Source organism: Prunus dulcis, chromosome 4, assembly GCF_902201215.1.
Source record: "Prunus dulcis chromosome 4, ALMONDv2, whole genome shotgun sequence".
Lineage (NCBI taxonomy): Eukaryota > Viridiplantae > Streptophyta > Magnoliopsida > Rosales > Rosaceae > Prunus > Prunus dulcis.
The window spans coordinates 7,192,247-7,207,074 of record NC_047653.1 but is presented as its reverse complement, the minus strand read 5'-3'; the positions used below and the strand labels follow the sequence as shown (position 1 = coordinate 7,207,074).

General features: G+C 37.3%; 2 protein-coding genes across 11 annotated transcripts; one reads left to right on the top strand and one right to left on the bottom strand.

Moving 5' to 3' along the window:
- Window positions 1-758: 758 nt before the first annotated feature.
- Window positions 759-5,091, bottom strand: LOC117624582 (membrane-bound transcription factor site-2 protease homolog). 9 transcript variants are annotated; one of them, XR_004585340.1, is made up of 9 exons: window positions 4,546-5,026; window positions 4,299-4,446; window positions 4,121-4,201; window positions 3,549-3,989; window positions 3,138-3,461; window positions 2,162-2,316; window positions 1,622-1,674; window positions 1,443-1,528; window positions 759-1,171 (listed from the first exon to the last, which is right to left on the bottom strand). XR_004585340.1 is itself a non-coding variant. In XM_034355914.1 (8 exons), exons 1-7 carry the CDS (start codon window positions 5,001-5,003, stop codon window positions 1,659-1,661), a joined length of 1,623 nt encoding a protein of 540 aa, XP_034211805.1. In that variant the 5' UTR covers window positions 5,004-5,026; the 3' UTR covers window positions 759-1,171; window positions 1,622-1,658. The 9 variants fall into 9 exon arrangements, 5 of the variants coding, with proteins under 5 accessions (XP_034211805.1, XP_034211804.1, XP_034211807.1 ...); XR_004585339.1 differs by having other exon boundaries at window positions 1,443-1,674; XM_034355914.1 differs by lacking the exon at window positions 1,443-1,528.
- A 4,295-nt stretch (window positions 5,092-9,386) lies between these two features.
- LOC117626642 (actin-related protein 2/3 complex subunit 2A) lies at window positions 9,387-13,500 on the top strand. Of its 2 annotated transcripts, none has more exons than XM_034358425.1 (10): window positions 9,387-9,611; window positions 9,707-9,773; window positions 9,845-10,052; window positions 10,477-10,646; window positions 10,772-10,849; window positions 11,075-11,207; window positions 11,279-11,370; window positions 11,964-12,020; window positions 13,019-13,090; window positions 13,189-13,500. In XM_034358425.1, the coding sequence occupies exons 1-10, from the start codon at window positions 9,550-9,552 to the stop codon at window positions 13,219-13,221; spliced, it is 972 nt and encodes a 323-aa protein (XP_034214316.1). In that variant the 5' UTR covers window positions 9,387-9,549; the 3' UTR covers window positions 13,222-13,500. The 2 variants fall into 2 exon arrangements, with proteins under 2 accessions (XP_034214316.1, XP_034214315.1); XM_034358424.1 differs by having other exon boundaries at window positions 9,393-9,611; window positions 10,477-10,664.
- Window positions 13,501-14,828: the final 1,328 nt, after the last annotated feature.

Genomic DNA, 14,828 nt, shown 5'->3' with positions numbered 1-14,828 from the left:
TAAGATTAGGTGATTTTTCAATGTCTAAAATGATGGGGGGAAGGAAGCCTTTTGAAAACCCTTCACATGTAATGAGGGACAGATGAGTGCAGCAAATGAAAAAGCCTTATCCAGAATGCATGCCTATATTAATCATGTTGATGGTGACCCCAAAATGCTCAGTGGGCAAGTAGATAGAGTCTTAGGCAGTGTGAAGAGAGCAAATATATTTTTTGCAGAGAAGAAAAAAGGCATGAGACGCAAGTAGCCCAATAGGGTAAAAGCACGCAGCACCCTGACAAGGAATCCAGATGTTGTTTTGTGTTTGGTTTGTTTATTTTAATCCCTATTTTTCTATATTTATTATTTTATATTTTAGTTGAAGATTGAAGTGCAAGGAAAATGGTGTGATGCTGTGTCTTCCAACCCAGATTGGTGGCCTACTGCTGCTGCTTCATGCTCTTGTGGGGTTTTTGACCATTTCTACTTTTGATTGTTTCCAAGTTTGAGGCTAGCAACAGCAAACACATATGCCTCAGAGGGCCCTACAATCTCTACATCTTTTTATGAAATATTTTAAATATTTGACAACCTTTTTTTGTATCTTTCAAAAGATTTCTTCCACCATGTACTGGTGCATACTTTACCTCTTTTCCCAGCACCTTCCTGTACTGTGCTTGCATATGGATTGGACTGAAACCAAATATCAGTATTTGAGATTGGTTTTGGGCCTTTATATTTTATTTTTCCCAAAAGGGAATTGGTTAGAGGTCTAATATTTTCTCTTACTTGTTTTCTGTTTTGATGAATAACATCATGACATATGAAGCAATATGATGGTCTTGAATGTACAATATTGAAGTCTTCCTACCTAACCCATGGATGCTACAAAAAAAATAATACAAAAAGAAATATATAAAAAAAGTTTTAAAAGAAAACACTTGCCCAAATCAAGAAATCTGTTTGAGCACATCCCACTTGTCATCAAAAGCTCAAATCATTTCAGAAATGGCCCAATCCAACCCCTTCGAAGGCCCTTGATGAAACAGAAACAGAAGCCATGCATGGAATAAACTTGGGCTTTCCCACCAATTTGAGGTTTGTGCGTCAGGGAATTGAAATTGATACCAGAATGTGGAGGTAGACAGTAGCAAACAGATTTGTTCAAGTTCAGGGTTCTTCATTCTAGTAACTGTTCCAGAACCAAAAAAAAAAAAAAAAGCTCAATACTTTGTTTTACAAAATCTGTGAACGCATATTGAACGTAAGCTACAAACTGGGTTGTTCTCAGATAAAATGGAAAAAGTACCAAGTATTTCTCATTCTATGGAGGAACCCCCAAGGAGGTTAAACAAGTAAAATTCTCTGAGTACCCCTATCTTTTACACTAGATAATTTATGGATTTCTATGTCAACAAGGTTAAACTTAGGTTGTGTAACTATAGTTTCTGGTAGTGGAATACCGAGGCAGCTGATGGCTTGACGCTCCTCCCTATTCATACTGCAAGGTCAGCTTCGATAACACTGCTTCTCATATTCTGAAGCTCAGCTGTAATACCACTGCTTTCTAGGTAATGAATCTAAAGAGCGAGTGATGTCGGATAAAAAGTGTTTTATGTTGTACAACAATAATGCACAATACCTGCTAAACAGTGAGCTTTGTAGTGAGGCTGCTTTGTCTAGGAGCAAAGGTCACTGCATAAGAAAGATAAATAAAAGTGAGAAACGGAAGACACAATGTAGCCCAATGTTCGTACAAGGGTGGCCTTCCTGACATGTATTGATTGTAAACCTACTAAGAACCAGGAGAAGTTGATGCTTCCATTACGTTCAAAGCTGAAGTATACTTTGTGCAAGTCCCCCCAAAAATGTGTTAGCGCAAGAATGCATATGACATATGACACTGACCCAATCAAAATTGCAAGCCCACTGCAGCATCCATTAGAAAAGTCCTTGAAAGAATCTAATATTTGTTTCAAATCCTGAGGAGCCTCAGACGAAAGAGCATAAATTGCCCCTTAATAGGTCAACTAGTTACAATGTAAACTTCCACTTGAAAGTTTGTAAACTAAGTATTTCTATCAAATTTTACATTATATGATATAAAACGAGCAAAAGTAAAGCTAATGTCATATTTTCAATTAAAAAAATTTAAAAATAACTCTGTTTACCTTTCGCTTACAAAGTATATAACATGATCCTGAAGAAGGCGAGGATGGAAATGAGTGTCCCCCATAAAAGGCAAACTTGAAGAACTTTCCTTCTCTTCCTTGGGCACAGCAAAGCGAAGTGGGAAAGAGTCGCCTCTAAAATTGATTCTCCATCCAGAAAGTACACCTAATTAATATCATTTGAACAAAAAGAATTGCATGAATCTTTCATTCTTTATCTGCTGATCAGGCACAATATAAATGGTGTTAGTTGAATAGACTCTATGTCAACATTAATTCACTCCTGAGTTGCACATACTTAAAGGGACTAAACTGAATGAACATGACAGGCATACTAAAGCATCTCATAACCTATCAAGGGGCAAGCAGAACTAATCTTTAGTCTTCAACTGGCTTAGCCCTGCTAAGCCCACAAAGAAAGACATCAGGCCAAAAGTTCAGAATTGCACGATTGCAATTTTGAAGTACAGCCTCCAGAATGAGTTTGGGCGAGCCCAAGATCAATAGGCTAGCGGGTTTAAGTTGGTTTTAAATAAAAAACGAACATGTACTCTCATTATATCTGAAGACTATTGGGCTGAATACCAGCACTTTAATGATCAACTCAGGAGCTAACCCTTAGTTGAAGTACAGAACTAAAACGATAAAAAAGACACCCCTTTCAGGCTCATACATTGGGTCAGGCTTAGCGCAACTCATCCTGAATGGATTTTGATCTCAAATCTATGACTAACTTTAGCCAGTCCATTCACATGGGGAATGTGGAATTTGCAGTTAATATATAAGCATTTGACAACTGACTGGTTCTGAGGCCTTACAAAACCTTCCTCAAATAATCTCTCTGCAGGCCATACCGTATGCACGCATGGACATGCAATTTTTATATACATTGGCCAATATGCAGGGCACTGATCACATAGGCTTGACAAATCTTAAAACCTTATTAAGACAATGGTAGAAATTAAGATTAATAAATAAAAAACTTACCGGCAAACTGTTGAGAAGAGCTAGTGTTAGAGAGACTTGGAATGTGCATATCAAAATCCTTTCTAGGACATTTGGAAGATATGTACCCAATGGAAATGCCCAGCGAGGTTGATATGCAGTTAACTTAACTGAGCGTGCCATGGAGATAACATCACCAACAAAGACAAAAGTCCCACCGCAGTTAGATTCCATGGAATCAGAAATTCTTGGACCCACAAAAGATTTTCTTCTAACTCGCAAGCATTCCAGATAATAGGGCCTTGAATAGGTGATCTCAACCCATATTAAGCCTGGAATTTGAACTGGACTTAAGCAGGACTCCTCCTGTAGATGTTAACAAACTTGTATTTATTTGCAGTGAAACAAGTACATTTCTAAAATTCCATTTCTTACAAACATCCAGATACCAACCTGTGAACATATGCAGTTGCTGCCATTGGTTATTGCCGCCCATCCTTCACCACATTTATTAAGCTTGACAACATTCTTCGCATTCAAGCAGTGGGCTTTCTCAATTCTGCTTGGATGAATATGATCTAATATGCTTGTATGATCACAGGGAAGAGGTGTAAATGCAGTAAGATCATCAGGACAAGAAGACTGGTTATCTCCTATAATCTGCTTACTTTCCTCCATCATAGAGTTAGGCACACAGTACCCTTTTATTCTATTGATTCCAAAGCCTTGGACATCTAGGGAATGGTTTCTTCCTCTAAGTGCCAATTCATTTATCAGAGCTGTCATCTCCATCCATTCCTGGACATTATGGATGGGCACACCATCAACTGACACAATTACATCGCCAGGAGACAAGTAACCGGACAAAGGCGACGTAGATGGTACACCCAAAACCTATTTCCAGACAAACATAACATATCAAATAAAAACGGTGATCAAAATATTGTTCATTTGACCATACTGATACTGGTAAGTCAAATACCGAAAACAATGAGACAATTCAATGGTTGTGGTGAGTGAATTACCATGGGACTTTCACCATGTATGTAGAATGGAAACAAGATGAAGGGCAGGAGAAGTAATGCCAGCCCACAAACTGCACAGCACTGGAGGTGAATGAAATTCGAAGGCTAATTAGCATTAGCTTTTGCAAATACATTAACCCCATCAATACATAAATAACGTAAACACACGTAAGTTTACCACTGCGTTGTGCCAAATTCCAGCACAATAAATCCGAAGAGCACCAAAACAAGACAATGGTTGCAGAGACTCAGAATCGAAAGCTACCAGCGCACCAGGAAACAGAAACGCAACAAACACGGCAACATACTCCATTTGCACGAACTCACTGCTTTCAATCAAGCCTACGTTTCGCTTCACAATAATCAAAAACAAAAACGCAAGTAGCTAATGCATAAAGGGTAAGAAAGAAGCAAAAAGGAGAGACCTTGCAGCAGCGAGAGCATGACCCAGTTCATGAACAGAAACTGAAACCATTGTGGCAACGAAGATACAGGCAACGTCGGCGACTGAGGTGCTGAAGGAGGAGGAAAATGTAGAGAACAAGTTAATGAAGAAGCTTCCATGGAAGAGATTGAGAGCTCTGCCGAGTTCCCAGATAAGGATGAGAGAAATGGAGAAGAGCAGGGTCAGACCAAAGCCGACCCCAATGGAGAACCATGCCCTGAGAATTTGGGAGTGGCTTCTCCCGAAATGGAAGAGGGGTTGGTTGAAAGCCCAGAACTTGAAATCGCAGTAGCAACAAGAGATGGTGGTTGAAAGACGAGAAGGAGATGATGGGTTTGAATGGGAGTGAATGGGTAGAAGACTGTGATGGGTCTGAGTTTGTGGGTGTTGTCCTCTTGCTCTTCCCATATTGAACCTTCTCACTCGCCTACCCTCCATTCTTGTTCGCTCGTTTACCTCTCCAAAACCAAAATTTCCCTTCTGTTTTCTCTTATAAAGCAAATTTTTTGGTTAAACATGCAATTTTATTACTTTTGTGATGAAAAGCCTAATGATCACTCGAATTTACCCTCAACCCTTATAAAAAGGGAAATTGCTCAAAATGCCACTAATTTTATAATTTTTTGTGAAAATATCACTTCTTTCCAAAAATTATAAAACTACCACCTATAAATACATCTTTATTGTCCACTGATTGCACCCATATCACATTTTCAGAAATTTGGTTCTCTCTCAACTTGCTCAGCCCCTTTTTCTCTTTTTTGTCTCTCTCTCTCTGTATCTCTCTTTGCTCTAGCGTAAATCTGTCTCTCTCTTTGCTTTCTTTCTCTAACGCAGCTCTCTCTCTCTCTCTCTCTCTCTCTCTCTCAGAGCTTTGTCTTGCTCTTTGTTCTGAATCACGAACCCCTCCCTCGACCCCATATTTTAGGTATGTCTTCTGAATAGTTGCTTGCAACCTTGAAGCTCTACTGGATCGTCAACCTCGAATAGGTAGCGTTGATTGTTATTTTCTTAATATATGTTGGATTATGTGAAATTGGTTTTATTTTGATTGCTTGGGTTTCTGTTAAATTGGTTTTGGCTGTAATTGTTTTAGGTTAGGTTTTTTGAATCCTCATGCTCATCCATCTGGGTTTTTACTAATTGCATTTAGATTGCTCTAGATATATGAATCTTGAAACTTTGGATTTTCCATTTGATGTAGTGGATTTGTAAAGTGTGATTGTGATGAATCCTTGTTCACTGTTGCGTTAGTGTTGTATTGTTTTTGTGTTCCTGTTATTTTGCTATGGTATTGCTGTTATATTGCCGTTATATTGCTATTATAATGATGTTATATTGCTGTTATATTGCCTGATTATTGTGGTTGTATTGTGTTAATGAAATAATTTTTTTCATGGTCAGACATGGAGACAATTGTTATTCTAGTTTGCTACAATGAAAAATGAGTAACCTCAAAGAAGATGTGCAAATACCAAGGGGGTGACTCAAAAGGCTTAATAGTTCCACGAACCATCACATTTGCTGAACTGTTGGATTGTGTGCATCAGATTAGTAATACAAACAGCAGGGAAGATAAGGTTTGTTTAAAGTTCTCAATTTGGTGGCCTCGAATGAGTGGAAGCACATAAAGATTGAGGACGATGATGATGTCAAATTTTTTATGAAGTGATCTAAAAGTGTAGCCTTGGTTTTCCCTTTACGGGATAGTATTGTTAGGATTCGGTGGCGATTTATTTTGCATGTCTAAAATGTAGTCTGAAATGGATGTTGTTCAGCTTAATCTTCATATATGTAATTCTTGTATTAATAATTGACACAAATTAATCTTGTAATCATTCCATTATTAACTAGTAATGAGTCAAGATAAGTAAATGAAATAAAACAAAACAAGAAACCCAAAATAAACACAAACATCAATTTCTAGCACCTTTTTATTGCCACTATATCACTATTGTATCACCAAGGTATGTCACATCCCGGGATCAACTCCGCCGTAGCACGATATTGTGTGCTTTGGGCCCCCTTCTCTGCCCTCACGGTTTTGTTTTTGGGAACTCACGAGCAATTTCCCAGTGGGTCACCCATCCTAGAATTGCTCTAACCCTTAACTCGCTTAACTTCGGAGTTCCTACGACTTCGAAGCCAATGAGTTCCCAAAAGGCCTCGTGCTAGATGGATGCGGGTGTGCACATATAAGGCACATCACCCCCTCTCCGTTGGTTGATGTGGGATCTTACAATCCACCCCCTTAAGGGCCCGACGTCCTCGTCGGCACACTCGCACCACACGACAGAGTGGCTCTGATACTAAATTGTCACACCCCAGGATTGGCTCCGCCGTAGCACGATATTGTCCGCTTTGGGCCCCCCTCTCTGCTCTCACGGTTTTGTTTCTGCGAGCTCACGAGCAACTTCCCAGTGGGTCACCCATCCTGGGATTGCTCTAGCCCCCAACTCGCTTAACTTCGGAGTTCCTACGACTCCGAAGCCAATGAGTTCCCAAAAGGCCTCGTACTAGATGGATGCGGGTGTGCACATATAAGGCACATCACCCCTTCTCCGTTGGTTGATGTGGGATCTTACAAGGTATCGCCATTTTATTGCTTTTTAGATAGAAACGAATTATGCACTTCCTTTGTTTTTCAGTTTTGCCATATGTCCATTTTTTGACCTTTAAGTTTTTTACCCATTACGCAAATTTTGTGTTCTATATATGATTAAATTGAGCACAGAAAAATGAAGAAAACTACATGGACCAAATGTCAAACATGGATACAAAAAAGAGTAGAAGTCAGTGAAAACGAACATGTCGTTTCAAACAAGTAAACTGTTATACCTCTATAAAGAGCAAATATGTTTATATATCGAGCATTACGAAATAGTTGAACTTCACAATCTAAAGAATAAGTATGCTAACCACAATTGCAACTCGAAAACAAAACCCAAAAATGGAAACAGTTTATGTGCCATGTAAGGCAATTAGCCACCGCCACCAATTGTACAATATTACATTTCACCATGTACAACATGGCCAAAGACCCTGTAAATTATTTCACCTTACTACACAGAATACCTAAACCAAATATCTCTATCAAAATGGATGGATGACCATATAAAGCTCCTCCAGCACAACTTCGATGTATGCATCTTCATATAAAGGATTTTCTGACATAATTAAGGAGCACAGTAAATTCCCAAGTGATAAGTGAAAACTGAACTCAATTCACTGACATTATCATATTTACCTCATATATATGCCTCCCCCCCTTAAAGCCTCAATCGCAAGCTTGAGTCGGTAATATGTGATCTTTGAAGGGTACCTAATGTAGAGACTATAAATGAACACCTACAATTTCCTTTCTTTGAATGAAACAAAACAACAAAAAAACACAGAATCCAATGCATAATTGCCAAAACCATTAAAACCACAATGGAACGAGAATAAAACCATAATAAAATAGCAATAAAACATCAATACGATACCAATAATAACAACAGTTTCAAACAAAGAACAAAGAACACACTCCTTCACTGTTTCGAACAAGGAATCATCACAATCAAACAATTTCAGAGAAACCCATAAACCTTAAACCAAATTCAGAGAAACCCCTAAACTAATTTCATAGAAACTCATAAACCCTATACCAATTTTAGAGAAACCCTTAAACCATAAACCAATTTCATAGAAACCATACACCCTAACCCAACTTCAAAGAAACCCTTAAACCCAAAGAAAATGATGATGAACAGTACCTTTTGGATGTGAACAGTGGAGTTAAGCTTCGATGAACAGACATCGCTGAGGGAGGAAGACCACTGCGTCAGAGAGAGAGAGAGAGAGAGAGAGAGAGAGAGAGGCAAAAATAGACACAGATCTGCGCTAGAGCAAAGAGAGAGACAGAGAGCTGTGCTAGAGAGAGATCAAAGAGAAAGAGAGAGAGAGAGACAGAGAGAGAGACAGAGAGAGAAAAGGGGGTTGAGCAAGCTGAGAGAGAACCAAAATTTTGAAAATGTGATATGAGTGCAATCAGTGGACAATAAAGATGTATTTATATGTGGTAGTTTTAAAATTTTTAGGGAGGGGTGGTATTTTCACAAAAAATTATAAAATTGGTGGTATTTTGAGCTATTTCCCTATAAAACTTTAGGAAATACAATCCCCTTTTCATTAAATATAATACATTAGAAGGGAAATTTATATGTAAGTACAAGTTAAAATATTACAAATTCACATAAAATGTCATGTAAACTTGATACAAAACGTCCAATTAACTTCATTATTAATATTATTAATTGGTTCTTAAAAAGAGAAAATATTAATATTTGCATTTTAATTAAAAATGGAATGATTTTTAATTTTTTTTAAATTTTTTATAAGAGGCTTGAAATTTAGGTGGTATACAAATTTAGTAGAAATAGTAAATGCAATTGAAATGAGTTGTTTGATAAAAGGCTAGGTAGGGAGCCAAAGGAAACCGAGCAAAATGGTGTGGACTTCAAAAAGAAAAATTCATGAATTTACCACTGTGTAGATTTTTTTTAAATTTAATTTACTCTCAATCTTGTTTTCACTGTAATTTCTTATTTTCTTTTTCTTTCCATGTAAATTTTATTTTAAAAAACACAAAATTCGGTAACATATTTCTAAAAAGAAATTATATTTTAAATAGAGTTAAACGGGAAAGAGAGTGTGGAATTTTGGAATATAGAAAGAACTAGGGTACCCAAGTTGGAGCCATCCGGCATCCGAGGAGCAAATAGCAATAAAAAAGGCCGTAAAAGCAAAAACAGAAAAAAGAAAAAAGAAAAAAAAAAGGGGGTTGGAACTCCTGGAGTGACACGCCATCTCAAATTCTCAACTGTAGATCCATTCCATTCTCAGCTATTGTGCATTTCTCAGCTCTCACCGACGCACAGAGACTGAGCAGCTGAAGCCACACACACCTCAAACACACTCAAATCCGCAAACCCATTTCATTTCAATGATTCTCTTGCAGTCCCATTCAAGATTTCTCCTTGACACCTTGCTCAATCGCCTCCAAAAGTTCGTTTCTTTTCCCTTTCAACGATTAAATTCTTCCTCTTTCTTCTTCCCCTCTCATTGTTCCTCACCATGTTGGTTTTTTGCTTATTGTGCAGCATCGAAAAAGCAGTGGAGGCGGACTACCACTGGGCCGAGTTCGATGACGTTCGGTACCATATTCAGGTGATTACCAAGAATTCAATTAAGGATTTTGAACCGTTGTAATGGGTTATTGAATGGCTGAAATTATGCAGGTGACGATGAAGAACCCACATATCTTGTTACTTTCTGTATCGTTGCCCACTCCACCTCAAGAAACCGTGTTCTTGGGTGGGCTTCCTTCTGGAGCTATAGAGGCTATAAAGGTTGCATATGGTGCGGTTGTTCAAATTCTTGACCCCCCAAGAGATGGGTTTAATCTCACATTGAAGCTCAATCTCTCTAAACTCCCTCCAGATGAAGGTTCAACGAGTTCCTTTTCTAAGGTCATTATAAGCTTGCCATTGCCATGGATATGTGCTCAAAACGTTTAGGATCTTGTTAAAGCCAGTCAATGCTATGAAAATTTGCTAGCTTGCTAAGTATATGGGCCTATTGGGGACAATGATAAGATTCTTTGTGTGATATTATATTGAGATTTTCTTGTATTGTTTGGGAGTTTTCTTGTGTTAGTATACTTTTAGCTTGATATACAATATTGGGTTGTCTCCAGACAACTTTAGCTTCTTGGATTGCTTGATTCAACACTATAAAGCCTGCTGAGTTTAGATTATCCTCTTGTGGGCATCCTTTTTTTGACTACGTTCCAATTTATGTATTTACTTTTTGTCTGATTTTCCAATTTTTCCTTTTGTGACTTTGTTATTTAAATGCTATTCTTGTGTAGAGTACAAACATGCTCTTTTGGTAAAGATTGCATCTGTAAGAGAAGTGGTGCTAGGCGCTCCATTGAGAGGAATTCTGAAGAAGCTTACTTCAAGGACTCTTGCTTCCAATACTGATGGGCTTGTTGCTCTTGTGCATCGGCCAAACGAGTCCTTTTTCCTTATTCCTCAGGTGAAATTACAGATTAAGGTCAAGAAGTTATCACATTGCTCTTTATCTTTTGTATTCTCTGGTTTAGCTAATTAGAAGGAAAGCAGTTGAAAGTTTGTTGGTGAAATTTTCAAAATTTTTTGCAGGCAGAGAAAGTGACGGTAATATTCCCTATGAGATTCAAGGACTCTATTGATATTGTTCTTGCAACTTCCTTCCTGCAGGTATAATAAGTATATGATCTTAAATTGCAAAGAGGAATTTCTTATTGGGGAAGAGATTGTAATGGGCTATTATATATATGTTGATGAGGCTATAAGTGCTTTTAGACCTTAGATAATGCTAGCTTGTTGAATCCTGCTACTCTCCAAGTTATGCTGACTTGGATCCATTTTCTTTTGTTTGGTGATTTCTTATTGTTAATTGCGAAGGTTTTTATTACCATTTAGGAATTTGTGGAAGCAAGACGCATGGCTGGACTTAATACTGCCCCTCCTTGTTTGTGGTCTCCTACCCCTCCGTTAGAACTAAAGGAAGCTCCTGCTGAAGCACTATCTGCCAATGCAGGATTTGTCACTTTTGGTAATGTCCGAGAAATAAGAAGTTTATCTATATTTTTTCACTGTGACAATTTGTACTGTGTACTGATGCAGTTATTTTCCCTCGTCACGTGGAAGGCAAGAAACTGGATCGAACAGTTTGCAGTTTATCAACTTTTCATGCTTATGTTAGTTATCATGTTAAGGTGTGATCTTTTAACCTGAACTTATTATTCCATCTTTTGTCCTCAACTTCTTTATTTTCTAACACAAAAATTGATAAACTATAGACCCTACTTCTAATATATTTATAATACAACATGCTACAGAATGTTATTAAAGTATAATATTAGTACAGTGCGAGTGGGTTAAGGTCGAGTTAGTAATTAGAATTTAGATTTACTATTTTATTTTGCTGAATATTATTCTCTTTTCTTTTCGGAAAGAAATTGTATGTCATATTACTTTGTATTGATGAATGGACATGGTATGATATAGGCATTGCAGAAAGTTACATCTTATGTGTGGGAAGTCAAATATTTTTTTTTCTTTGTTTAATTTACTCTTAATTACAGAATCTTGTTGAATTTTTCCAAGCTTCATGTACAAGTAATGCTGGACCTATCTTTCCATGCTGCTAGTAGTTGTCCCGCACAATTATGTTTTGTTTTGTCTGTGTGTACCTTACTGACTGTAATTGCAGCATGGCCGCATGTCATGTCTTTAATGATTTACTATTTTTCCATTTCTTCATTTGATATGTTTGATCTCAGTATCTTTTGTGCATATTCTTCCACAGTGTTCTGAGGGTTTCATGCATACAAGGATGCGGCGTCGCGTGGAATCTTTGATTGAGGTAGCATTTCCCTTTTCCTTTTTTTTTTTCCCCCCCTAAAGCTACTTAATCTCATTTTCTGTAGCTGCTTGATAATATCTTCAGAGGTTCTATATGAACGCACCCCCCGTCCCCCCCTTCTCTCTTTATTGCTTGAACAAGGAAAGAAAACAAAACGTGAATATATTTTTCCAGCTCCCCTCCTGTCCTCGCTCCCTCTCCCAGTGTATGACGCGTTGATGGAAAATTTTGTTATCTTGATCTAATTCAGTAATAATTAGTGAGTGGGTAAACTTTGTCTGAGTGGTCGGCATTTTCTATCAAAAGCAAAGATATTGAATGTAATTTTTCTTTTACTTGGGTTTGATCCCCAGTTTGCAATGAATCCCATCTGAAATGAATAGCATCAATGGGAGGTCATTCCTCTGAATTATGCGAATGAACAGAGAAGAATGTTCAACCACCCACCTTTAGAAATTTGGGTGTCGGGACATAAGTATGGAAGCTTCCGTAGTGTTGATGTAGTGGGCAGACAAACTGTTGTATGTGATATATGAGTGAATTCTTTGGAGACAAACCTCAAAATGTGAGGAGGCTCTGTCTGTTAGTCCTTTTTCTTTATGGCTTGAGTCTGAGCTTAGTTTGCAAATATTTTGGTATATGAGAGTGCAGCTAGATTAGTTTCACTCTGGTTACTGTTGAAGTGCAATGCATAATTATACTTTTTTGCTTCTTTGATTATAATTTTGTTGGATTTAATTGTATAACATTTTGAAAAATGAAGAAAAACAGAAAGGATAAAGGACATATTACAAAAAGAAGAAAATTAAACGAGGACTATTGTTAGTCCCCAAATGCATGATTAACTTGAGATTTTAAAACGTTTTTATGAACCATGACATGAAACTGTGAGTTGACAAGATGCAGCATGCTTATCCTGGTGTCTTTATATTTTACCTGGGTTGTACTGTGAACAATAGCTTTGAATATCTTTTTTTTAAAACTTTTTTTTTTCTCAGGCTCTTGATCGTGCTAAGCCTGGTATGGAGAATGCAAAGAATGCTTCTCAAAGTAGATCATTCAAACGGCTGGTTTGTCATCAATCTTGCTGCTTTTTATCAATCTTAAGTGATGAAATTGGTCTGGACTTCTCTGAAAGACTTATTTTTCTAATGTATTTGGATTGTAGAGCCTAAAGGAAGCCAGGGGTAATTCAAACTAATAAAGGTGTGGTAGCCAGATAGTAAACAGGACGTGCTCCTACTGGACCCCAAGAAAGACAGTCGTCTAAAGAATTGCTTTGCCTGGGGGATTTGTCTGCTGCAAGTGCAAGTGGTTGTATTTGAGTTTAGTTATCTAATTAGGTACAAGAGTTTTTGTGACTTTATATTTGATTTATTTGTGTAGAGCTCAAGACTTCAAGAATTTTGTTTCAAATCAAATTCGAATTGGAGTTGAAATGAATCCGGATGAAAAAGCTAGACTAATTTGAATATCATAAGTGGAGGCTTAACATAGAGGTATGAGTGATATCTTCAATAAGAAAACAATTGAGTTTTGATATCTTCAATAACAAAACACGCGTGTATAGAAAGCATCACTTCTTTTTATTTCTGGTTAAATTATTGTGCACTACAAAACATCACGAAATCTCCTTTGCCAACGGGCCGCCTTCAACTCAATTGCTAGTGTCATCTTATCCTTGATGTTGTCAAATGATTGAAAATAGGCATACCTGCATAATTTCTTGACCATTAACGTGCCACAAACGTCCCAAAAGCCCACGACAAAGTCAAGTACCATATAGACATAAAATCACAACTTATTATTTTCATCTTCATCATTGGGTTTTGCATATGTAGCAGTAAAAGTGTCATCTACGGGGCATTTTGTTGGAAGAGGAACTCCACACAAAGATGGATTCTCCATATAAATGGATGAATCAACGAGTGTTTGGAGTTGATTGCCCAAAGGAATTCTCCCCACCAAGTTTGTCTTAAGACAAATTCAAGTGGGACAAAAATGTTAAGGATGCAAGGTTTTGAAGAATATGTCTTGAAAGATGGTTGTGCAAGAGATCAAGAGATTCGAGCACACGCAAATTTCCAACGTTGGAGGGGATGTCACCTGTCAATTGATTCCTCAACAAGTTCAAGGTACCCAATACAATGAGGCTACCTATTTCTTGAGGGATTTCACCTTCCAGATAAATAAATACATATACGAACTTGGTACCAAGTTTTCATTGGCAAACGAGCCAACTTCAATTCAATAATCGCCAGTGTTAACTTATCTTTGATCCATCAAAGATTTCACAATTGGTGGGGATGTATGTGTCTCCTAGCCGAAGCAGAGAAAACCCATATATGTTTGAAGGTATCTTTCCCATAAATGTCGTCACCAAGATCAATCATTCGCAATGAGGAGAAATTTTGCAAGGAGAAAGGAATTTTATCCCCAAAATCGTTTTTGTTCATCTTCGAATTCATATTTGTTATGACACAATCCATTAAAAAAAAAAAAAAAAAAACTCAATGGTACATTTAGTTTTTGTTTTTATTTTTCACACAACACAGTCAAGGGGACGAGACGAGTTTTCCACCTCAGAATGCATCTCCATACAAAGATTAAAACTAGAGAAAACAATACCAAACAAACACCTATACTTGTCAGATTACGGTTTTACTAAAAGCCAAATGATATATATTTCAAATAATAACAAAGATGAAGAACAAAGTTCCAATATATATTTAGGGAGAATATTAGTACTCTAAAATAGTTATCTTGTAATCCTCATTTCTCTTTGAAAAAACATAAGTAAGAGTCATG